The sequence below is a fragment of the Drosophila sechellia genome, chromosome X, assembly GCF_004382195.2.
Source record: "Drosophila sechellia strain sech25 chromosome X, ASM438219v1, whole genome shotgun sequence".
Lineage (NCBI taxonomy): Eukaryota > Metazoa > Arthropoda > Insecta > Diptera > Drosophilidae > Drosophila > Drosophila sechellia.
Genome location: NC_045954.1, coordinates 16,177,805 through 16,203,960, shown reverse-complemented (window position 1 = coordinate 16,203,960; position 26,156 = coordinate 16,177,805). Strand labels below are relative to the sequence as shown.

Below are 26,156 nucleotides of genomic sequence, written 5' to 3'. Positions count from 1 at the left end.
CTGAAAAATTCTTAAATCTCTGTTTGTGTTTGGGAATCGGAACTTCAAAATGGTGCAACTATTATCATGGAATAGTACCCAAGCTGGGAAAACGGAACACAATAACTCCTTCGCCAATTTGGAAGCCACATACTCATCTAAAGATTCAGTGGGAAATTATTTATGTAACTCGAATTCATCTAGCACTGTTGTTGAGTCTAAAGGTCATTTTCTGAAATGTTCTATGTTTATTTCTATTGATTTACTAACATAAATTAAGCTATTCTCTTGATTGCAAATTAAAAATACAAGAAAGTGAAGTTTAACTTTTAACAGTTAAAATATTTCTTTTTAATATCCAAGTTTTTATACATTCTGATTTTGCAGAATTTTACAATTAGAATTTTCCTATTATTTTTATTAATTCATTTAATTTCCCTAGAAACTGCAAGCTAAGCATGTTGGTCTAAGCATAGTTTAAATATATTTATTATGTAAACATATATAAAGTTATACATATATGTATTGTTTAAATAATGTTATGTGCAGTCAAGCCATAAATTTGGCACATAAACGAATTGTCCAGGAAAAAGGCAAATTCGCCTGAACTTGAGCGCTTTGCAACGTTAGTTTTGCGGAAGAAGAATTGCAAATTGTTGATAACAATTAGGATTGCAGATAGCTAAAATGCATGAAGGTGGAAGGTGGAAGTTCGCTGTTTTTCCCCCCATTTTCCACACGAAAAAGGGTTGATTCCAGCACAAGCCGTTTAATTTTAGATCGATTAAGGGAAGCTCGTAAATTTTGCTGCCCGGGCTGCGAGGGCGTTAGTGTCCAAATAAATAAATGCAGTGCGGTGCGCCAGTAGATACGATACTGCACATGCAGTCCGGGTTTTCAGGAAGGTGTGCGCTCGCTCCTATCTTATATGGATATATATGTACATACACATATGTAGATATATACATATGCACATGGGTGCCATCCCATCCGCATATCCATGTGTGTGGTTGGCCATGTCACACCCGGCGAACCCACCAACCCCAGGGCTGAATATATCGGTAGTATACTGGTAGTAACACCATCCAGCTATAGCCAACCCCAACCCCAACCCCATAACCCATACCCATCGCCATTGCCATCGGCACGGCCATATAGCCATATAGCCATACAGCCATATAGCTAGCTATACAGCCATATAGTCACATTTCAATGACCTCCCCCTTTTCGAGGACAGCAAAGGAGAGGTTTTGTGTCTAGAAAATAGCAGAGTCGAACCGAACCGAGCCTCCGGTGTGGTGCAATTTATTTAAAGTAACATTTTAGTGTTTCCTTCCGCTGAAATCCGCTCTCTTCCTTCCTGTTTGGCAGGACTCGTACTCGGACTCGGTTTGGGTCCCTGTCTGTGCCACTGACTATATTCCAACCAACTTCAACTCCGACTCCAGCTCCTAGCCCTATAGTTGGCTATCCTGGCTATCCTGCTGGCACTTGGCACTTGGCGCCCCGGCCTCGAGTTCTACTAGGAAAAACAACAGATTGTGGGTAAATAAAATTGCCACAATGTTATCGTTCAGCACGAAGCGAACACGCAGAAAACAAGCAGCAAACGGCAACACACACACACACACACAGGGTGCACGGCGAGTGTGTTCCTTTTAAATGGTTCGCAGCCTTTTTAAATTTTGCCTAATCCCTCTGTCAATACGCATATTTAAGATAATTATAATGTCATGCATAACAGAATAATTTATCATTTACACAAGGTCCCATCCGACTTTAATGAAATTGAATTTCAACACAGATCATCAAGATTATATGTAGAAAAGTCGCCAACTATTTTCCAAACAAAACAAGAGAGAATGTTATATCGAGATCCTCGACTATCAGATACCCGTTAATCAGGTATTTCTTTTTTGCATATCAATAGAATTTGGCATTTCTAGCTTTTGTAGTTCCAGAGATCTGAATGTACGAGAATTTATAAACGAAAACGCTTCCTTCTACCTGTTACATACTTTTCAACGAATCTAGTATACCCTTTAATAATTACAAAGTAAAGTTACAAAATCAAAATATTATATAATATACTCAAGTTTGTTGTAAAACTTCAATTATGTCCAACTAACGTAAGTATATAAATCCGCTCTACAACCACCGAACTCCTCAAAAACAATCTAATTGATCTGGCGCAGCAAGTTCATCCGTGGTCATATGCCTCACATCCAGATACAAATTTCGTTCGTTTGTGGGTATTTTCGTTTTTTACGGTCCGGCCTCAGTGCTTTTTTAAGTGCACCTGTCGTGGAGTGAACGTCAACCCGGCTCTAATTCACATTCAAAGACCCCAAAGACGCATACCAGCAGCCCAGAGTTCTCGTAAACGAGCAGTGTCATCATCAGCATCATAGGCATCTTGTGGCCGGCTGCCACGACTCCCAATCGTAATTTAATGCTGGCGGTCAATAGCATTACTGCAGTGCAGCAGCCGTTGCTGCTGCTGCTGTTGCACCAACTACTAAAAACTGCAACAACAAATGGCTTATGAGCAACAACTACAACAACAACCGCACACACAAAAAAAAAAAAACAAAAAACAAAAAGCTAATCTGATAATACAGAATTGAAAGGGGCGGTCACGGCACGAATTTTGCTACACGCTCTCGATACGATGGCAGTTCTCCACCGCCCCAACATCCAACATCCCAACTGAAGTCCAGCGATTGACGTTGGCAGCATCGTCAACCGAAGTTCTTCCTTCATATTGGCATAGTATGGTTGGTATGGTATGGTATGGTATGGTATAGAATGGTATTGTATGGCATAGTATAGTGCACCGCATGCGGCTTAAACAGAAGGGATCGATGGTCAGACGGTGAAATTGCCTTTGGCCGGGGCTAAAGTTGGACCTCAACAACTCCACGAATGCAGTGTACCTGTGTGATAGAAGGTTGGCTCAGAAGCACAAAAAAATACAAAACAACAACAAAATGCACAAAAAGGAAGCCAACTGCAACGGCAGCAGCAACAACACCAATAGTCCTTATAATCTTCTGCGAGATTGATGGCATGGAACCAGATGTCAATAATTCAGGGCAATGGCGGTAGTTTACTGTATCCACCGGAATAGTTTTGGTCAATCTGAAGCGCAGATCGGTGAAGAAAATTGTTGATATTTATACTCTAGGAACAAAAAAAAACTCTACTTTAATTTGAAGAAAGAAGAAATAGTGCATGTCAAGCTACGATACAATTTACTTTTGGAATCACTGATTGAGTTAGCAAGTTAGTAGTAGTATGTGGCTTAAAATGGCTAAATCAACTAAATAATATAAAATGTACGACTTGAGGGAATACTCTCGCTTAATAATCGATTTAAATGATCTCAAATTTCCGATTCTTTGACCCGGCAAAGGTAGATTTCCGCCCCAAGGCAATACTCATCTTCTGCCCCGCGAATCGCCTCTGCCGTGGGTCAATTTTGCCCCCAAAACGAAACTAGCCGTGGAGCACAGCAAAGGGATTAAAAAATCTGCTCAGCTCAATTATAAAAATTCATCCCAATCTCAATTCCCGCGAATCGTCGTCGTCGTCGTCCCAAGCTCGTATTATTGCCGTTCTGGTCTCACATCTTGTGATCCCGATTCACTCTGCGTTTTGCTGTGGTCATTCGTCATTCAAAGTTCGCTCAGTCACACACACACACACAGCGTCCGGTTTCCCAATCTTGAAGACCCCAAGACCATAATCTCAGCAGAGATGCAGGGTTCCAGCGTCTCAGGCTCCAGCGTTTCAGGCTCCAGGTTTCAGGTCCCCCAGTCATTGACACTGATATGTGTGGCTTTTGAAATGACAATCAGCAATTTGCTATTCGGAACCGTTTAAAGTAATTTATTTTTTCCCCGTCCAGGACGAGATTCACGCGGCGCGAAGATGGCTGTATATCACAAATGTGCGAGCTACTTTCAGATTCGAATCTGAATTTAAATCTCAGGGACCATCGCCCCTGTGTTATATAGTATTACACAGCATAGATACATTAAACTTGGCCCAATGGTCTGGGGCATTGACAAAGGCTTTTGTTGTTAACAAGAAGAGGGCAGCACGTGTATCACAAAAGTTTTCGTTTAATTAATGACCTCACTACTTTTGCTGTCTCGCAAATCAATCGCCAAGTCAGCGTAGCATTTGATTACACTCCAACAAAAATGTTCAATTATATTAGCAATTTTAGTTATAAACTCTTACTTGAAATTTGTTTCCAAAGCTAGTTTAAGAACTACATTTGATAAAGTAAGTATGGTTTCTATACTTTATTTAAATAAAGTATACTTTACTTTTCTATACTTTATTTAAATAAAGTATTTATATTTAAATAAGTAAACTTATTTAACAGTGTAATCACAAAGGATTACAGCAGAAAACATTCCGTTATGGTAAATTGACTTCGTGAATATTTTATGGCCACACAAAAAAAGACGAAATAGTGTTCTCCCAGCACCCACATCTTCGATTTCCGTCCGGACTTCCAATCAGCCAACACTGACCACCTCCACCAGTGATTGAACCCAACGAGCGAGTGGCCCACCATATGTATATGTCAACCCCTTTCCGAGTTGTCCACTGTGGTTCCTGGATGTCCGACCAAGGATCGATCCCATGTCTTGGGCACATCTCATAAATAATGCAGTCAATTAGGCCAAGCGAATGTGTTACGCACACCCTTGCCAAAAAAGTGGGATTGGGATTGGGATAAGGAGTTGACTTAATAGTGAATAGTATCGTTAATAAGGGTAATAGAAATTGCATGAAAAAGGTAGCTTAGTATGGTATCTTCAAAGTGATGCTTTACAAGGTTGAATATATATAAAATACCCTAATATTACTCATCCGCCATGTTGGTCACAAACAAAACAAGATGATTCATAAAACAGCCTTGTGTATGCACTAGTTAAGTACGAATGAATATTAAAACATTTATCCTAATACGTATAAGGGTAAATATTCATGTTTACGGCAATATTGTACCATTCATATGAATCCCTCTAGAGAACTGTCTGCCTTAATGTTGTCCTTGTCTTTGTCTTTATTGCCGTCCTTGTTTCTGGGAAGATGTCTTGCACTCACTAGCCGGCTCTTCTTGAATTGCGTGTAAGGGGCACATTTCGCCGACATGCGTGAATAAATTAAGGTTTCTAAAGGGATTGTCACCCATGCCACTAAAACAACAAATCCGTTGTCATATATATCACTCGACCAAGGGGGCGGACTTCGGTTCTGTTGCTGGCCAGTGGCCACAGGAAGAGATTCTCGGGGGCTACGACCGGGACAATGGGTACTCCACACACTGGACTCGCTGGACACACTGGATACGCTGGTCATTGGACGTGGGTCGCAGCAGTGAGCTGCCAGACGTAACCGGCCCATAAAATATGACAAACATAACTGGCTAGCAGCAGAGACAGATACATTGGCGGTAAGGTAACAACAACAGCTGCAAACCTGTCGGCATTGATAAAAAGGGCAAACGACTGTGTGTGGACACCCGCTTCTTAGCTGTCAATCGTCTAAAATCGTTACGGCCACTTGACGGTGAAGAATGAAGAATGAAAGGCAGCCCACAGCCCAAAAACAGCACAAAGTTCATTTTGAATTATTAACGACAAAAATGTTGTGACCGGCTAACTCGGCGATACTTAATGGTCTATGCAAAACGGACTTTACACCCCTACATATGTGTGTGCTAACTAAAAATCCGGCTCGAAGGCTCAACTAATCGAAGGAATGAAGAGGTAAGCCCATCTGACTGCGTTTGCAAACGCGATGGGAATGTAATGTCACATCCACATGCCATAAACGTTGTGATCACTGTAATCATAATTTATAATTGACTTGCTCGAAAATAAATGGCACCGAGCACCGGCCGACCACGATCATTGGCATCCTGTCGTCACATTCATTTAAATGGCATAAGAGCGAGTCAAATGACCTGGGTCCTTTTGCCTCCATCGCCATTCGCTGGTTCCGCCTCGTCGCCTGACCAATGAGCTTCGGATTTTTGCATCCAGTAACCAGTTTCATTTTGTCTATAGAGTATAAAACATTTAAGCTATCCAAAAATGGCTGAAAGTACTAACTACACTAAGGATAAACTAAGACCTATGCGAATTATACACCTATGCAATGAATATTTCGAACATCTTTAGAGAAGAAGGTAAAATCTTGAAATCTTTGTAGAGGATTTGATTTTGCACCTTGGCAGGAAGAGGAGCAGCGAAAACGGTCTGAATTGGATTCTCGGGCGCCAATGTTTGCACCGCAGGGTGCAACTGGAAGCAATGATGCGGATTTGGCAGGGAAACGAAACCAAAGCAAACCGTCGGTGGAGTGCAGGGAGGTGGCTTTATTGTATTGCCTGTGAAATGAGAAATAAAACAATGTCATCGCTGGAACATTTTTTTTTTTTTTTTTTTTTTGATATCTGGTCCCGCGCGATCAGATCCTCATGAGGTGGTGAAATATATGCCTTCTAGTTTGTACACCAGATAAAACAGGAAGGAAGTCATGAATCTATTCCCAAAAGCCGGATGACTTTGGTCTCATGTCTTAGCCTTTCGTTTATATATATGTATATATTTTTTTTTTTTTTAGTTTTCTGCATGGCTTTCAGTTGCCAACATTTGAAAAGTAATCGTTCAACGAAGCGATTGACAAGGTAATCTACCCCGTAGCATGTGTTCACAATATCAAGGCCGTGCCACCCAACATCCACCCCATCCTCCGGCTATCTACACATCCTTTAACTGCCAAACGGGTAGTGAGCATAGGTTGTGGCAAAGTTTTGCCAAAAGACGCCTCTCGCTCGACCCTTTGCTTTTCTCAAAGATCAAGCTTAAAAAGGGGAACCAAAAATGATGGAAGCGCGCGCAAAAAAAAAAAAAAAAAACGAAAAAAATGGAAAATCCCGAGCTTGGCAAAGTGGGAAACGTGACGTGCAAAACTTTTGGCCGCTGATAAGATTTTGGGCAGCATTGAAAAAGGGTTTTCCTTTTCCATCTTCGTCCCCTTCGATTTGATGGGTTTTTGGGCCACTTTTTCTCGCTTCATCACTTATGCATGCTTTGGTCTATTAGATTTCCGTTTCCGGTTCAACTGTAACGCATAAAAGTTTAACAACGTGTTTGAGGTTTTACGCTCTTTTGGCACACACGTCAATGCGATTTTAACCGCTAAGGCTTACACACCTGACCCAAGTCCCTTTTCTTCCGGCTCCTTTTATTGTCCTGCCGTTCGACGACCGAAGCCATGGGTGATGCATTAAATAATTCTTATTCATATTCACTGGCTTGAAATAAAAAGCAACCAAAAGCAAAATAGACCAACTTTAAAGCATTGTCTTTTCATATATACTTTGGAAAAACTCTTTAAAACCAAGTACATGTCATATATTACTTAAATGAAGTTTAAAAACTTATTGTTAGTCCTAATAACAGCTTAACTAAATAAGTAAATATCTACATTTGCCAAAAGGGTATCAAATTGGCGATATTTTTTGTTTTGGCAACTTTTAAAAGTCTTTGACATTGCTGAAGAGGCTGTGCGAGGACCTTTTTGTTCAACTAAGCATTTAATTCGCTGTATGCCGTTGGAATTACAGCGATAAGAGCGGAGGGTCTGCTTGCGAAAACATTTATATATGTATTATATAAATATGTGTACATATATATACACACATACATATATGAATGGACGGTGGGGCGGTCCAGTCGGGTCGAATTATGGCCATCGGATAGCCAGAGTTTTTCACCAGTCACCCAAAAAGACAAAGGGTTGCTGTCGATGTCGAGGCTTATCGTCATGCCGAGTTATTATTGTTGATTTCTTAAGTGGCCCTCATATCACGGATGCGGCCCGTGTTTCCATTGTTATTTTATGCAATATAATACATATAGATATACAAAATGTACTACAACATGCCTAATAATGGATCGAAGGATCCGCATTACCTTTGGTTTGAACTTCAAATATCTGCTCTAAATGCAAAGATTGATTTTGTTCAGCTTGTGATTTGCTTGATTTCATCTTAAACTGCTGAAGAGAATGAGTTTATGATGAAGTTGAACAGCTGATGTTTCTAGTTTCATCAAATTCCTGCCCCCCAAATGCTTTAAATGCATAAAAGTTCCCGTTTGACCATCACCAGTTGCCAATCAATTCAAATGGATAGATCATCTCCCACCAACCAGGCTATACTCCAACTCCTCAAAAAGATCAAAAGCATATGCAAATACATATCCAATACCAAATTGATATCGAGTTGTTTCCCCTTATTTATCTGTGCAGGTAGGCGTTTTATTCACAGCCATTTCTGCCACTGAAGGCGCTCTCACCTGGGCCATTATTTTGCATTGGTCCCTTTTGCCTTTCAGCCGAAGCCAATTCAAACTAATTAGCATAAAATTGAAAATGTTCTTGCATTTACTTGGGCAAGTACAAAAAAAAAAAGAAAGAAAAAAAAAGAAAAAAGGAAAATAAAAAAAAATGAGACGAATACGCTTTACGGATCAAGTGCAGTTAGATGAAACCGCGATGCTAAATGGCTGAAAGCCATATCCAGTTTTACCATAGATCAAATCATACACACATCGTCACATCCACTCAATCTTGGTAAAAAGAAAGAGTTTGGGTAGCGAAGCGATCAACATAAAACAATTACGCCTACACTTGCTGGCTGCCTCTTTTTTTCAATTTTTCCTTCTTTTTTTTCCACGCTGCATGTGGACGTCGATGATGATGATTATGTGCGGATGAGGTTGTGGAGGAGATCGGTCGGCGGCACTTTTGCACTGCACGACCTTCCTTGGAATCCATTTGCTAGGAAACTTCAGATGCAGTGAAAGAAATCACTTGCAAGTTGTCATAAACTTCGAGACTAGGGCGAGATTTCACTACTTAAAAGTTAAATCTACTTAAATAATAAAGTACTTAAGAAATAACAAAAGGATGTTATATATTTTAAATAGGAAATCAGTATTATATGTTAAGACATTCATATAGCAATATATCAAAGCTTTTTAGGAATCACACAGTTGGATATATAAATTTATTTACTTACCTCTATGAATCTTAAGAAACAATTTTTTTCAGCGCTCCTAAAAAGAAAAGACAGATATTTTGAAAAATTAAAAGCTGCAATTTCGATTTGTAACTTAAATTAAAAATCAATGCAATTATAAGCGACGCAATGTTCAATAGAATTTGTAACTTTTTTTGTAACCCCTTTCTCTCAGTGCACTCTTCTGTGCGCTATATTAAGGCTGATTTTCAGTGCCCAAAACGGATTCCAGTCGGAAGCTGTAAAAGACTACTTCAGCCTTCTGCGGCAGGCTATGAAACACAGTATTCATTAACTTAGGGAGCATTAATGCTGGCCCCCAAACTGCTTTATGTAGCTCCATCTGCCGCTCCAAGACGTCTGAGCTGGGTGGAGCGGGAATCGGCGCTCTATGTGCATAAATGCAACAACCTGCAACGGTGTGCATTGGGTACTTCGCGGTGGATACTGTACAGTGCACACTCGCACTGTATGCTCTGCGCCGAATACTGGATTCTGGATCGACGGAGACGCGTTGCAATGGCGTTGGTGGTGCTTGTGGTGTGGGTTTGTGGCTACAAGTTCAGTTTTTATGGTCTTTTCACGGTTCTCCTGGGACGTAATAATGCAGATATTAAACTCAGCGTTTAGAGGAGCTTCTCAGGTCTGTAGCCTCCATTTGCCTGGTCGGCAAATCGCAAGATCACTCCATTGATGGATTTGATTGGCAATAGAAATTGACTATCACTGCGAAAAGGCCATCCAGTTGGTAATGAAGCATATCGGAAGTGTGTTTATAGTTGCGGAATTAAAGCAAGAAGCTTGTGCTCTTGCACTTTCTAATCACACATTTTAAGCATTTATTTCAAGAGCGGCTTCTTTAATTATGTTTTTTATTCTGCGCTGCAAATTCAGCTCAAAACATGCAATAAATTGTCAATATAATGGATTTTAATTGAAAAATTTTAACCTCTCATGAAACCTAATAATTTAATAACCATGAAAATAAACCTTCAATTCTACTGATGCAAAGAAAACGTAAAAATTTGGTAGCTCAACAAACAGGGCAACTAAAGGCCATTAAAATAATAAGTTGTGGTGAGGAGATGTTAACCCGCAACCAAACGCAATTAGAAGGACACTTGGATAATTCAGGTAGCTTCTTTGTGTCCACATATGGGTAGCCAAATGCGAAATGCAAAATGCAAAATGCAAAATGCGAACTGCATGCATGAGGCTCGGGACAATAACATCAATTTCCTGTTAATGTCCATATTATGAATCGGGGGTACAAAGCAACAGCAGCAGCAGCAGCAAAGCAAATTTAATTGAGCCCAATGCAAATTATGGTGAAGAGAATTTTCCCACAGATCGCCAAAGGTTTTAACGATACTTTTTCACTGCCTCTTTTTGACGTAATGAGCCTTAAAGTCAAACGTAGACCTGACAGCTCCAATGGCTTAAACGTAGCACAGAAGCTGCAACTAACCACAAATCACAGTAACTCCATCGCATGGGCTCGGTTTTGGTTTTGGTTTGGGCTTGGGTTTGGGTTTGGGTTTCGGTTTGGGTTTAAGTTTTGGTTTCGGTTTTGGCTTTGGCCATGGCTTACAGTTTTGGGATTCGGGACCAGCAAGATTGCGTTTTGTCTGAAGACTTTAGCTGGGAACTGGGAACTCCTAACTGGGAGAATATGGGAAGTCGACGCAACGCATAATCATTATCACTTAAATTGGGGGCCCACCTAAATTGGTCGGCCATACGATGCGATGCGATGCGAAGCGAAGCGATCCGATACCAATATGCAAGCATATCCATGGAGCAGCCATGGTGAGGCCAACCCCAAGACCAATTATGTGGGTAAAGCCAAAGTCAAAGTCGCTGCTAATACCAAAGCTAAAGCCAAAGACGAAAAACGAAATTCCCGTCTTGTGAAATACAAAAAAAAAGTATATGTATATGCATATGCATATGCATATGAGGCTGATGCGATACGCCGGCACCTAAAACACCACGAACCAGACATCAGTCCATCAGTGCAGTTCGGTCCAGGCCATTCCATTCGCCAGCAAAATCGCCCAATTCGAGTACCGTAACCGAACCCCCGAATTAAGCGCGCCATGGAAATGTTAAACTCTATGCGACCATCGGATTGATTGGCCGACTAAATCCTGAAACCATCATTACGCGCAGATTGCCAGTTAAGCGAACGGAGGCCATGCCCTTGGCATTGTCCACGGATCTGCAAAGGGGGCATGCCCGCAAAATCGCCTTTTGAAACAGTTCTCACACTAATCCAAACCGAGCGGATAGCTCGAGGAGAAGCTCTGTGTTGCTCTGTAAAATGCATGGTACATAATTGCTTAATATCGGGGTCATAAATAGAAAAGCATATTAAGTATCAAGTACAAAAACAACCAAATTATAGTTGAAAGCGATATAATTCAATTGAGTGAATTGGAATTGAAATTCAATTAATCCATAGTGATTTCAAATTGAAATTGAATGATTTTTGGGAACTCAAAACTTAATTCATAAGCTAACTAAAAACTAACTAAACAGTTGTAGTTATGCCGATTTTAAGTAAATTTAGCTGGTTCCATCTTTTACTTGTAAGGCTAAGCCACCTAAAAAATTATTTTGTGGTTGTTATCAAATGAGTGAAAAATTTTCATCCAAATTGTTTGCATGATTGTTCCTATAGCAGCTATATGATATAGCATACAACTTTCGCTAAACTCGCTCTGGATATATATACTAATTTCTTATGTTGAATTCCAAGTTCTCGTTGCAAAATAATTGAAAAGAGTACGGTACCGAGCTTAGGCAAAAAATAAGGTCATAAAATTGTTTAGAATGAGACATCCGCGAAAAATATCAAGAGTACTGACAAATACTAATAAAAATGCTAAGTTTCAAGTGTCCGCTTTCCCCATACAATGGGAACCACTGTGCATAGTTATTAATGAAAAATAGCACTACGCTAGTTAACCTTTTTTTTTTGTTTTTTTTTTATTATTAATTTAATTATTAAGGCATACGGGGAAATCTTGGAGCCCCTTTGTGTCCTTCTTTTCTATTAATTCAGCTCATTTGGGCTAACTATAGTTAGCTTTTTCTAGTTTACAATAATTTTAATACAATTTTATAATTTTATTATAACAATCACAATAAATAAATATTAATAAAAAAATAAATATTAATAACAATCACAGTTAACCCTAAAAATATAGTAACTACACAAAAAAATTATTTTGTGTAACATACTTTTTCACGACTGTTGTGAATAAACACCAACAGATGGCGACAATTAAGCCTCCAAAAATGGCTACTACGCAGCGCTTTTGCAGAACTCCACCATGCGCTAGATGGCGTTGTACAGATTTCTATAATATTTTACACGAAATATAAGCGAAACTTAAGATAGTTTACAAGGGTTGCCATACCCACTGATATTGAATAAACAATAAGTTGTAGCAATAACAAACCTACATTACAGAAATACAATATTTGTAGAAAGTCGAATGTAGCCTTAAAAACAAGTGGTTCCAAAGTGGTTCAATTAAATATGTAACATTTTACAAGAATGTTATTAAAATTTTGTCTAAATCACATGGCTATCAAAAAAAGATATTAAGGACAACCATTTTCAAGTGTGATAATTTTTGAATTGATGTGTTTGCAGTACATATTGTTAATTTGATATGATTTCCATTCAGCACATACTAAACATTCTCTTAAATCTATTTTTTTATGAGCCAAATAATTTCATTTTTTACTTTTAATAAATTTCATAATTTGAATTGTTAGAATTCTTATTCCATGCTGCTGGCAACATCATAGGTCGAACTTGTGGCAACGCCTTAAAATATCCTTTCTTGAAGAAGAAGAACCAAAATAAACAACACGTTAAAAAATCTCCTGTATAAATGTGTATACCCATTATTCGAAAGTTGGCAAGTAAATTTTTGGTTCGCCGACAATGACCATTGCACTTATTAAGAACTAATTGTTATTTACTCATCCTAAGTTACAAACATTTAATTTAAAAGCATTTCTTTGTTCATAAAAACAGACGAATAAATAAAACAATATTCTGCTTCAGTTAATATGATAAGATGTATTTCCATTTCATCCGTTTCTTTCGGTGTAGGCCAGATCAGCCGGAAATCTCAACTTAAGCCTGAACGAAATCTCGCCAGTCCGGTAGCGCTGCACATACAATGAATACAAATACAACGCTTTAAGAGAAGCCTATGTTATTAAAAGTGGATCGTATTGTGGATTCCATTTGCCGCAAAAAAAATCGTTGCTGTCGCAGTCGACTTTGAAATCTTGTGGTGAGCGGACGTGTTTTTTGTTTGGTTTTCCCGTTCCCGAACGCCGGAGTACTTTTTGTTGTTAAGTGCGCGTCGTCGTACCGCCGCTATTGTTCACGTTTGTTTAGGTAATTGTCGTTGAATAAAGTCAAATACAATCACACCGAAAGTACTGATAGTATCTATTTACTTCTCCATCAAGTACGGCTAAATATTCGACTGTTTTTTTTCGGGCTTTTGGCTTTGTAACACATTGTACGGCGAAATTAATAATACTCCAAACAGAGAAACATAAAAACAGTGGTGGTTCGTTGGTTCGGTGGGGGAGGGGTTTTTGGGGATCTCAACCACCGATTGTTTATAGTGGTTGTGTGAGTAAACGAACGTTAGTGCGAGTGTGTGTATCTGTATGATTTTGTATCTTTTTGTTGTTGTTGTTGTTGTTGTTTTTGTTTTTGTTGTATTCGTGAGTGAGTGCGGGTTAAAGCAAGAGTTTGTGAAAAAAAAAAAAATAACGTTGGGGGTTTTCTTCAAGACCAACTGGGATCTGGGATGTTCTTATTGGCATCCGTCAGTAACTGCGCGGTGAATGAACTCGAACTCCAATCCGAACTCACACTTTGGCCGTCTTGCTGCCAAACCAACGGAAAAAACGAGGCGCACTCAGCATTAAACATAAAAAAGAAATATATGTAAAAAAAAAAAACTGAAGGAAATAACCAAAGCAAGCACAAGCTCAACTCAAACCACAAAATGGTGGCTGAGACACACAATTACGGCTTATTTTCGAAATATTAACCCAACTGTGCGCAACGGCAATAGCAACAGCAAATAACCATAACAATGACGAAAGCAAAAAGCAGAAAGCAAGAAAACCTAGGTCCAACCTGAAAAAAGCAAAAGCAAATGAGAGCAGCGGCTGCAGTTTAAATGTCTTTCACAGTTGCCTTCAATACGGGCTCTTCCCAATCGGACGGACACTGATTCATTTGGGGAACACAAAATCCAAAATCTATTTGGAACGAGTCTCGATGCGGAATTAGGGATGCAATTCCCAATTCCGTGGTGGTAAGGGTAAATTTATGCCATAAATCGATCCATGCTATGGGCCGTAAAGGTACACTAAACGAAACAGCAGACACACCATATTCGAATTTATAAGATCTGAGGAGGATTTTTCGGGACATAATATTACAAAATAGCCATAGTTTTTGGCAAAATGTTTGCTTGTTTTCACATTTTTTTTATATTAAATACAACTTATGAACAGTACGATTTTGTTAACTTTTCGTGTGAGTTGTTTAAGGGGTTATTTCTCTCTCAAGACATATGTATGTATGTATGTGTATGTACATACATATGTATCGAGTGGGTGCAGTTTTTCATACAAAATAATCTTGTTAGCGCCAGCGCATCCAAATTTCGCAAGTTCGAAACCCAATGCAGATGTGTTAAATATTTTGGCTTTGACGTGGTTTCTTTAAATGGCTTCGTGGCTCAGTATCTAGATCGTCCTGCTTTCGGGAAAAAAAACAAATGAATAATAATTATGAAGCACCATTTATAGCAAAGTAACTTGTATTTGATCAAACCTAGCAACTTATACAACAATTTATACACAATAATAACATATCAATTTCGCGGTCATTCCATTGCTAAATTCTATGCAAACTTACACTTACGTATGTATGTACGTGTGTATTTGGCATAAATTAACAACGTGGAAAATTGTACAATTTTTTTTTTTATTTTTTTTTTTTGAACAGATACGTCTGACTGGGAAGGTCTCTGATTGGAGTCTCTCCATCCCCCTCTAACGCTCTGATTAGAATTCAAATTATTATAGGCGAGTACTGTGGCGAACACATGCGCGTGTATTGGTGTGTTTGCTTAGATAATGGGTACTATCTTATCGGAGGGCTTAATCTTTTGCAAGCTGAAGGCGAAAAAAAAAAAAAAAAATAAAAAAGCGATCGATGCGAAGCAGCTGCCCGGGGGAAACGTATCTGTACTAACAGGCTTTACTTTAACAAAATGCCGATCGAATGTGCATTTTAGTATGCCTCAACCTTCGGCATTACTCACAGCTACAACCTTTCGTACGTATGTACATTCGTACATCCATATATGTGTGTATCTTGCCAACATGCGAGTTTGGCAAGACGATGACGAGGCCCTTGCTCAGCGAAAAAAAATAAGCCGGGAAAGAATTATGTTCGGGATAGCCGAATTGTGGATATCCTCTAGCCACAAACGTTGCAGAAAATGTTGCCTACCTTCGGGCGTATTAGAACATTCGCGAAAAATAGAGAATAACTAATTTCTTATTTATTTATTTTTTTATTTCATTTGATGATCTTTAGGAACTAACCTTTAATATTCACCTCTAATGTCCATTTTTCCATTTGCTTGTTAATTTTTTTCAAGGGTATGTAGCTTTCTATAATATAAATGAATTTATTACATCAGCCTTATCTAAGTTATCAAAATTCGTGTGAATATCATGAGACCCACCGTGTACGACATATACAAATTTACTTAAAACTGCTCACTCTCGTTCAGTCGTTTCTTTTTAATTGCCTTTTTGCCACCATTTCGGTTGGCTTCTTTCGTAGCTTCACATTTGGCTTCAGTTACTTTTTAGAGTCTGTTGCTCAAGTTACTGCTGCTGCTGCTGCTGATGATGATGAGGCAAACCTTTTTTCAGACTTTATTAGACGACGCCGACATCATGCGGTCGGCGAGATCTACAAAAGTCAGTCGTTTTCGAATTAACGCAGCCGGCTGCCGCTGCTGCTGCTGTATTCAAATCAATTGGAAAATCAAATGCCCCCGCATTCGGCGGTTGGCTCAAATGTCACGTAATCTTCTGTGCAATAATTACTGCAACTGAATTTACCAGCTGCTGCTAGCAGCAGATAGCCAACCAGATACCTGAACCCGACGACTTCGTCATTGCATTTGACACGCGGGGTGGCAATTGTTGTCAGTGGGTTAGTAGACAATATGCTTATTCGGGCCAGCAAACCGCAGTTCTGCGAATTTGATACTGGGGAAACGCTAATAACTAGGTTGCGAACAGCAAAAAAACTATTGAGTTTTCCAATGGGAAATGATTTGTAATCAAATTGGAATAAGCGATTTAAATTACCAAAAATCAAGAGGCACAAATTTTGCCTAAATAGATTTATTCATGCGATATCTTGTTCCTGCATATCTGAAAATCGATCTTAGCTTCAGTTGTTCTTGTTGCAAGTCTTAAGATTATATGAATGTTATTAGTAACAACAACTTGCTAAAGAATTTATATTTTATGCATTTGTTTTAAAACTCCACTTCTTTCTCTGCTTAACTTTTGTGCACATATTAGTGAAACATTCTTTTTTAATATCGTCATTCACCCATAACAATTACACATAATTGCTATCTGGGGTAAACACAAATCTGTGGCACAACCGAACTGGAAGAGCTTTGCGTGGCACTCATGTGTTTGTATTTCAAGAGTGCCGGATGCGAAGAGCCTAGTCAAGTGCCATTGGGGGCTATTTGACCTTTTTTGGGGCCGCGGTACAGTGGGGGGCCTTAATTAAATGATCAACTCAAGTGAAATTCCTGAGACGTAGATATTCCGAGAGAATATGCCATGCATATGTGTGTGTATGTACGTATGTATAGTGTACACACACTCGACCGCACTTACATTCATATGCTCTTTCATGTGTGTGCATGCCTGCGCCTGCCTTTTATTGAGGTCGATTGTTCATTTATCGTCAATGTCAGTCATCAGGTGGCCTGCGTGCATGTTTTGTTGTTTTTACACATTCCCTCGCGATTTGTTTACGTTTTGCGCCGTTCATTACAAGACCCATCCACGGAGCAACCCACCAAAAACCAAAAACCAAAACATCTTACTAGGTCGTGTTCCGTGGGCCCTTGGGATTGCCCAATTCCGTGATATCCCGCTTCCCAGCCAGATGTAGTGGTTTTTTCCTAACTCTAGGCATTCGCCATTATCTGCGAATCGAAATTCCATTGTTTTCAATCCGAAAATTAGCCGGAAAGAAATAAATCACCTTAAGGTTTTCATATTTTTCAAAATATATAAAATGATCAGGCGTTGATGATAACCAGCCAAGTTATGAAAAAATAATCTATATGATTAACTTTGTTTGTTTTTAAAAGTACATTTGATACCTAGAAACCTAGTTTATAGGGAAAATTCCATTGCGAATTTGAATACAAATGTAGTTAGGCTGGTTTCATTTTCTAAATATTTGTATTAGTTATTTTCATGTATTGATTGTATGTGTCTTTTGCAGATTCCCTTGTCCAGACCCCAGACAACTATATCGATGGTGGGTGCACAGACGACAACAACCACTCCCAACTCTCTTCCACTCCAAGCCCTCTCGTTTTCCCCCTCACCATTCTCCCCCAAGCTCCTTAACGAAAAATGTCTGACACCATTGCAACCGAAAAAGAAGGAATCTGTCCTCTAAGCGAATCAAAGGGTCAGGAAATCGATACACCAGTTGACCAAGATTCCCAGAAATTGGAGCAAGATATCTTGGAGACCTACATAACAGCACCTCTAAAAATCGTTGAGCCCTTCGAGAAGTTCGAGAAGGAAAAGGAGGAGGAAGACAAAGAGAAGGATAGCCCGGTAAGGAGCTCCACAAGTCCGGAGGATCTCACCGAGATCGAAGTCATTAGTGCCAAGGCTAAGAAATCGGTTAGCTTCAATCCCAACGACGAAGAGATTCGAAAATTCACCACCGGTGAACCGATTGTGGATCAAAAGAATCCATTCCGCAATGGTAACATAGCCAACACGCGGGAGAAGAAGACACCGCCTCCGGTGCCAACGAAACGATCGACCCTAAGTGTTCGCAAAACCGTGACCCAGCAACTTAGGGAACGTGAACGAGAACGGGAGCGCGAAAAGGAGCGGGAGCAGCAGAAGAACGAGTCCAACACTCGAAAAAGTAAGATTAATCGATCCCAGCCGCCGACGGATGACTTTGTGACCACTGAGGAGGTGCTCAAGCAATCCAAGTACGTGAAAACGTACATCAAGAACCCGGATGCGTACTTTGTCTATGATCCCACGGTGCTGGCACGTCTCAGGCTAGAGGAACTCAAGGAGACAACGGGCAAGTTGCCCAAGAGGAAACAGACGGTGAAGGAAACGAGAACGGGCAAACAGGCCCGCCATCAGAATCAGAATCCGAACCAGAACCAGAAGGCTCAGCAGTTAACGAAACCCCCGCAGCTCACATTCAAGAAGTGCTCGAAGCCAAACTACCCGGAGTTGGCCAACTTAAAAATCCGAACCGGTACCAATTCCGATCCAGAGAGCAGTGCCTTATTCAATCCCGCTGAGGTAACGAAAAATGCTCGCAAATTTGACGAGAGGGTAAAGAAGCTACAGATCACCTCGGATGATGATCTAGACGATATCGATGGACCATTGACGAAGAGCGAGTCCAGTGACGAGTTGGCGGCCAGTTCCTCTGTGCCACAAAGTCCGGACAAGCCGGTGGCTATGAGTGCGCCGGGGGATTTACCCTCGCCCTCACCGGGCACATTCACCAACACCATAAGCTCCGATGAGTTCCAAGCTTATCTGGACTCGAAGGGTCTGGCTCTAATGCCCAGGCGGGAGCTATTCTCACCGACACCCACAATCGCCAGGACTTCGACGCCAATGCAAACGGCAGAGGAGCGACGGCAACAGGTGGCTGAGTCACTGGCGGCTCTGCGCAAAAGCAACACCAAGAAGTTAAACGTACTCCAGCGTATCTCAAACAGTATATTTCCAGCTAGACGAAAAACCACTCCCAAGTCGGAAACTCCTTCGCCGCGGAGCATCTTCAACGATTTGGAGAAGGATGACTATCGTCGCAAGGCGGATGTCCCCACTGAGATACGTCGTGTTCTATTGGAACGTCAGAGTCCTAACTGTCGTCGCCAAAATGGTCACGTTCAATCTCCGACCGTTGATTCTGGTATCGATAAAAGTGCCAGAAATTGTGAAAGCAATTTGCAGAACAGAAACGGTGACACAAGTTTACAAAGGAGAAATGGTGACACCAATTTGCAGATAAGAAACGGTGACAACACAACTTTGCAGCGACGAAACGGTGACAACAGCTTGCGAAGATCAACACTGGAGCGACCAGGTGTGAATCCCAGACGTCAGTGGCCAGAAGCACAGCAGGTGGGGCGAATAAACCGCTCCACTTCAGTGGACCGCAGCCAATTCACCCACGAACAGCCTGCTCTCGCAAGTCCTGTGGCCTCATCGACGCCAGTGCGTGGCCAAAACCAATGGGACCAATTGCGGGCCATCAAAGAGGTGACGGATCGCCAGCTTTACCACAAGCTTCATCAGCAGCAGCAACTGCAGGCACAACCACTCCAGGGACAACAACAACAACATCAACAACAGCAGCAGCAGCACACAATCAGACAACGACCGAATGAGGATATCTACTCCCAGGTGATAGTCCATCCCGACCAAACCAACTTTGTTCGCGGCTCAATGCAGCGTAACACCTTCTCGGGAATCAGCGGTCGCAGCAGGCCACTAATGGTTTATAATGGTACGCCGATGAGGCAGCAACAAATGCAGCAACAGCCGCCACGATGTCAGAGTGTCCTGGACAACATGACGCCAAGTGCTGGAAATCCAGGCCAACAGACACCAGTGGTAATGCGGCATAGGGTGGCGAACCAGGGCCAAACGCAACAGATACCATCTCGTCGCATCGGTGGACTTCTCACGCGCGAGGAGATTCTCGAAAAGGTCAAGGAGTTTTGCCGCAAGAGCATTACCCGAGCACCGGAAGCCAAGACGCCACTGCAGCCCATCTATAAGCGACATCTAACGCCGCCCAACGCCGATGTCTCGCCCGTGTCATACGCCTCCGTCGATGATCAATGGTAAGTAATGTTTTATAAATATATGGTTGCCACATATAGACAGACAGCTTTATAAGTAACCTCATAACCTTAATGTCCGTCCTGGTTTTCTCTTATGTTTCTTGCATTTCTAGTGCTCGACCACAGGTGCCACAGCGTGTCCAGAGTTTACCCGTCGCCCAGGGGCGCTATGTTACCAGCGGCATGTCAGTCGACGGGCAGTCACCCATTTACGCTCATGTCAGCAAGCGAAACAGTTTGCTTTCTAATGTCTCCGAACAGTATTTATCTAACCAGCAACTTGGAACACTGACCAGGCCGGTGCCTCTGAACCAGTTGGTACTGGTGGATACGGGCGAGGGTGTTCAGGTGGCCCAGCTTGTAGACTATCTTCCCTATGTTCGACCAGCGCCCACCCAGGGCTATATGATGCAGGATGGCAGGGCCACTCCACTCATCCTGGACCAATCGGCCCAGCAGACTAGCCAGATTTACTGGACACCGCAGTATCGTCAGCGGATCTCTCATCCGGTGCCAGCGCCCCGTTTTATGAAGGGTCAAGCCATGCCCACATCGAGAAACAGCACCATAAGTCGACATATGGAGGAGAGGATGGGTAACGCATCCGACTGGGAACTCAGCTCGGAAGCTGGGGAAGTGAGGCGCATAATGGAAAAACAATTATAATTTTAAGGTGAGTGAAATAGCATACTTGTTTACAACACATTTTATTAAAGCACTGAGGCAAGTTGAGTGAACTTCTTGTTTACAATGGATTTTAATTAACAATTAAACGTTTGTACGATATGCTACGATTTTCGCCCTGTTGTACTTTCACAATTAAAGTCATTGCTTAAATATATAAAATGTTATGAGCCTTCAGAGTTTGAATAACTTTACCATGGTGCAGTCTGGCAATTGGTTCGGCACTCCGCTGAACGTTAGTAGAATTCTAAACCATGATTTGAGACCGCAATAGGTGGTTTGCCTTGCGATTGAAATCGGTTATAAAAATCTAGCGATAATCGGATGAACCGATAGCGCCACAGATTTATGTACTTCCATCTCTAGAGCACACAAAGAATTTATTTTTTTACCGCTGAAGATAGCTAGTGCTTTTGTTTTCCTAACCGTCTAGTCTATTTGACTACGCTATTGGTCGAAAATAGCTTGAAATATAAAGGTGTGTAGTGAGTGCGTTTAAGTTCCATCCCGATTACTAATTCCAAAAACCAAATCGAATGCAGCTATAACCCACACAACTTAGTTGTGCATATATGCATTGTTTTTATTTAACTTTATGGCAAACTGATATACCTATTAAGATAGCCATTTACGTATGCACATACATATGTATATGGATTTCAAGGTCGAAGTGCTAATATGCCTATTAGACGCAAAAGCAAATTTCCCAATTTTGCAATTTTCCCCGAATTTTGCTTTCATGACGTATTTTGCTTGCTTGCTCGCTTGCGCCAACGGAAAAGCGCGCATGTGAAAAGTCAGCTGCTCTCTCGTTTACTCTTAGGAAGCTTCAGCATTTTCTTTAACTAGGTCAGTGTCAAAATAAAGGATACAATGGGGAAAAGTCACTTCTCTATTTTACTCACTGACACCTCTTGGTTTGAAACTTTTACGCGTCACTTTTAACAGAACAATGCGATTAACCGCCTCGATTATACGGCATTTAATTAAGTACAAATACACCTACTTGGTGTTCGGAAACAAGGGGCCGTTGTCTTTGGACCTCTCAAAAGTAGAATGTAAACCAGCTACTTTAGTATATTGATAGCCGAGCCCCGGGTAAACAGCGCACATTGGGGTAAAATACAGATTTATAGAAGAATTCCAAATGTAGTTGCAATAGTGGTATCAAGGAACTCAGATTGAAATGTTTTTTAAACAAAAATATTTCTCTTTTTTTATAACCTAATCAAAGAATTAAAAGAAAATATTATTGGTTTCACCTTCTTTTGCTGTCTAAAACAAAAAAAATCAACGATCTAAGAATTGTGTGTGCTCTTTAAATTCGCAGACGACGGAGCAGAAGATGGAGTCGGAGGGCAGCAGGAGCGAAGACATTGGGCGCACTAAGACCGGGCCCAATTTGAGTGAGGAGTCTCTCGGGAGCAGCACCTCATCGTCGGTACTCAACTCGTGGACCATTCTGCCAGTGGTTAAGGAGAAGGATGACGGACTGGAGGCGAAGACCGAAGTGTTGACGGATTTAAGGCCGAGCAGTCGGGCGGATAAGCAGAAAAACGAGAGGTGAGACAGCACAGTGATTCCCCAACGATATGGGAGGAACTCATCCAGAAATTTGTTTCCCAAGTAGATGCAACAGGCCTGCAGCCGAGGATCCTCAGGCAGATGATATTTCTGATGGCATTTCGATAATCAGCGATTGCGAGAGTACGGATCGCATATCACCGAATTTATTTCTGCGCGAACCCCTATTGGGTGACTTGGGTTTCGGTGATTTACCAACTAGTCCCGTGGAACTGATTGCCCCAATTAGCACTGACCAGCAGCTATCGGAGTATCCTGAGCGGGAGCCGGAGCAGCAACAGCCGGAGTCCAAGAGCGTTGTGCGCTCCAAATTAGATCTGCAGTTGCCGCCGCTGGTGCAAAATGGCCTGACCGCCTTCTTCTATGTGGCCTCCACTTTGGCCATTCTAGCCTTTGTCGGCAAACTACGCAATCCGGAATGGCAGGTGCTCGGTGAGGAGAAGCCCCTGATCGAACTGGAGCGCCGAGTGGGTGAGCTGGAGCTACAAAACAATCTACTGCGTGCCGAGATCGATATCATGTCCAAGAAACTGCAATATCTCGCATCTGGACAGGATGCAACGATGCAGCGACAGGGAGCTGGTCGTGCCAAGGGCAAGACCTTCAAGGCCTGGCCAGGAAATGGTGATTCGGTTCAGCCCGTGGATATCACCAAGGCCGATTTGAAGCAACCGTTTCAGTGCGACAATGGCCAGTTTGTTGAGATCGCTGGCATGTGCCTGGAGAACAAGCAGCATCTCGATTCTCTAACAGATGAGATTGGAAATGCCGTCAACGATGTGCTACAGCAGTCTGGAGCCTTTCACAAGTTTGAAAAGGTCACCGAGAAGCTGGGCAACTTTGCTGGTGCCGAGGATACCGAAAACGTTGATCCCAAAGGTTTTCACTCGAAAAGAAATGATGGTCCACAAACCGTGACTTCCCATGGCCAGTCATCGAAGCTGGCGGATGGTTCGAAAGAACGTTACAGGCCAAAGTATAAGCAAGAGTACAACTCCAACGAAAGAAAGCAGCGGCGACGGAATGAAGATCACGATCGCCGCAGCCGTACAGATGATCACTCACGGGAGCAAGGTAAAACTAAATGCTACGATCAGTCCTCCAATAAACGAGGGTGTTACAATAAGAAATCCAACGAGGAGCACTCCAACGAGAACAGCAAGGAACGCTATCCCAATCACGATAGCGGTAGTGGCGAGTGGCATGAACGAATGATGCTACAGCGAGAAAACACTCGCCACAAACATCAGAAGCGGAACAATAAGAACTGGTTCATCAAGCGAGGCGAAAGTCGCGAACAGATGCGTTCTGGAGAGACCCAAAGCTAAATGGATTCCCCCCAATCTTATATATAATCTACGCATCAAGACGATGACCTCTATCTTCAGGATCGAAATTTCGCAACAGAGGTCACATATACATATATACTTTAATCCCAAGATATACTTAAGGACAAAGTGTGCTAGTAAAGCGCACACCGAATTTGCGCTGGTTCCTAACTATACATGTGTGTTTGTAATATTTCGACGATGCTTCTACAGAGTGTTTTTTGTTCAAGACAGCTATTAAACAGGAATCAAGGTTTTTTGAAACACACTGTAGAACCAGAGCTTAATAAGCATCAAGCGATGCAAGTGCTTAATATTTATTTATTTTTATCTACAACAACCGTTTTGGCTGCGTTAAAGCTAGCATTATCCTTATAATCCCGATATCGCAATGTATGTACATATACAGATTCAATAGTCAGTGTTTAATACTAAGTGTATCGCATTTTTAATGGAAATATCGTACATATCGCCCACATTTAACTAAAATGGAATTATACTAAAAAGCTTATGAGGACTTATGAGGATTCAAATCAAAATTAAATGTAAACGCCACTTAAGTTAAATGTGAGCGATGTCTTTGTATATCATTGGTTCCTCCCATTGAAGGGTGTTATTCTTCTACAACAAGTTCCAGCTCAACCTAAGAGACAGACCCATCCAAGTCCGTCAATAAAGCAAAATCAATTTCCTTTCAACGAGTTTATCAGTAATCCTTTTGAAACATTAGATTTCGCTACAAATTATGTATTGATATATACATAAATATATATATTTGTGATACCTATACTAATATTTTTTTTTAGTCTAGAAAAATAAATTATTGTACCATATTAGGTATTCCTGGAAAGCCAATTAAAAAAAAAACCTACAAAATTGATAAAAAATCGAAAATGTAAAGGAAATCCATATTTTTGTATGCATGTTCGTTCAAAATCTAAGCGTATATATTAATAAATGTATAAATGTGTACCCCAAATGTTTTGCGATGAAATAAATAAAAATCCTTCAATTTCATTTAGTACTTGTTTATCTACATTGTTTTCAAAATTCTTGATTTAAATATTTGAAAAAGGGAAAGTAAGAGTATCACAATATTACTATTCACGACGAACATTGTACATACATATGTACATACACAGGTGTGACCTTTTACCTTTTGCTCGAGCTAGGTCCACTCTAATGTACATCTGTATGTATGTACGCATATGTTACGTGCTCATGCACTTTCATTTCTTGTCCCAGTTTTCGGATAAAAGGGGGAGGGGTCCGAGCCAAAGCCCAAAGAGAGCGACTCGTTTTGTCGGCCAGAGAGGAGGGGAGGGGGGAGCTGTACTAAAACTGTGCCACGGAAGGATATGCACTCATTGCGCAAGCCCTTCTAGGCTCGATTTTACTACGAGCACAACCAACACACACCCACACACTCCTGCAATCGCCCAGTCACGCGCAACATTATTCAGGGCATCCGAGCGATGTAAAGACAAGGTGAAGTTTAAATACCTTCACAATAGCAAATCCAAATTGAGAACTATCAAAATAACTAATATTTACTTAGCTAGGATTTCCACAAAGAACGCATTATGATTAGACAAGATGATCTTATGAGAGGTTCAGATACTTTCAATATATAACATAACTTTTTCAGAAGATCATATTGATATTACAAAGTTAAGTTACACTATGATTTATAAATATATTATATATAAATTATATTTAAAATGCAACAAAGCAAGAAAGTAAAAGTTTTCAAAAGTTTTAAACTGATATTTCAAATATTTCAATCCAAACTTGCTTATAACTAAAGTCTAACATGTTTATGTCGACGCTTTTCCTAAACCAATATGGGATGTGTATATTTACATCGCTTGCTAAATTGAAGGTAACAAATTTTAGTTATATTACCACCTTTTCGGATATAATTGCGTCCAGGGAAAAGCACCCACACAAAAATATGATGACTGCAGCAAGCAGTGCTGCCAAATTTCTTCAAGAACAATTTTTTTCCAGCCGAATCTTATATACCCTTGCAGTAAATATATATAAAAAAAAATGGTGTATAACGAAGTCAAAACAATTTATGATTGGGTCAGTTGGAACTACCGGTACCCGCTTTATTATTTATTTTATTTTAAACAATCCACCATAGACGGGAAAAAAGCTAAATTGACAACCGTGGGTGCAAGTACCAGACAGAGAGAGACAGAGAGAGAGAGAGAAGCC

The 26,156-nt window shown here is 40.9% G+C and overlaps 2 protein-coding genes and 1 long non-coding RNA gene across 6 annotated transcripts in view; 2 read left to right on the top strand and 1 right to left on the bottom strand.

The window, feature by feature from the left end:
- LOC116802233 overlaps positions 1-9,133 on the bottom strand; it is a 75,213-nt gene extending 66,080 nt beyond the window's left edge. The window contains exon 1 of the long non-coding RNA XR_004362583.1: positions 9,095-9,133. This is a non-coding gene — a long non-coding RNA (uncharacterized LOC116802233). The remainder of the gene's footprint in view (positions 1-9,094) is intronic.
- A 4,259-nt stretch (positions 9,134-13,392) lies between these two features.
- Positions 13,393-21,010, top strand: LOC6620219. Its single transcript, XM_032724617.1, has 3 exons — positions 13,393-13,520; positions 17,712-20,337; positions 20,451-21,010. The coding sequence occupies exons 2-3, from the start codon at positions 17,846-17,848 to the stop codon at positions 21,001-21,003; spliced, it is 3,045 nt and encodes a 1,014-aa protein (XP_032580508.1). The 5' UTR covers positions 13,393-13,520; positions 17,712-17,845; the 3' UTR covers positions 21,004-21,010.
- LOC6620217 lies at positions 20,922-24,945 on the top strand. 4 transcript variants are annotated; one of them, XM_032724619.1, is made up of 3 exons: positions 20,922-21,010; positions 22,352-22,584; positions 22,649-24,945. In XM_032724619.1, the coding sequence occupies exons 2-3, from the start codon at positions 22,367-22,369 to the stop codon at positions 23,931-23,933; spliced, it is 1,503 nt and encodes a 500-aa protein (XP_032580510.1). In that variant the 5' UTR covers positions 20,922-21,010; positions 22,352-22,366; the 3' UTR covers positions 23,934-24,945. The 4 variants fall into 4 exon arrangements, with proteins under 4 accessions (XP_032580510.1, XP_032580509.1, XP_002044429.1 ...); XM_032724618.1 differs by lacking the exon at positions 20,922-21,010 and adding an exon at positions 21,391-21,499; XM_002044393.2 differs by lacking the exon at positions 20,922-21,010 and adding an exon at positions 21,392-21,499 and having other exon boundaries at positions 22,652-24,945.
- Positions 24,946-26,156: the final 1,211 nt, after the last annotated feature.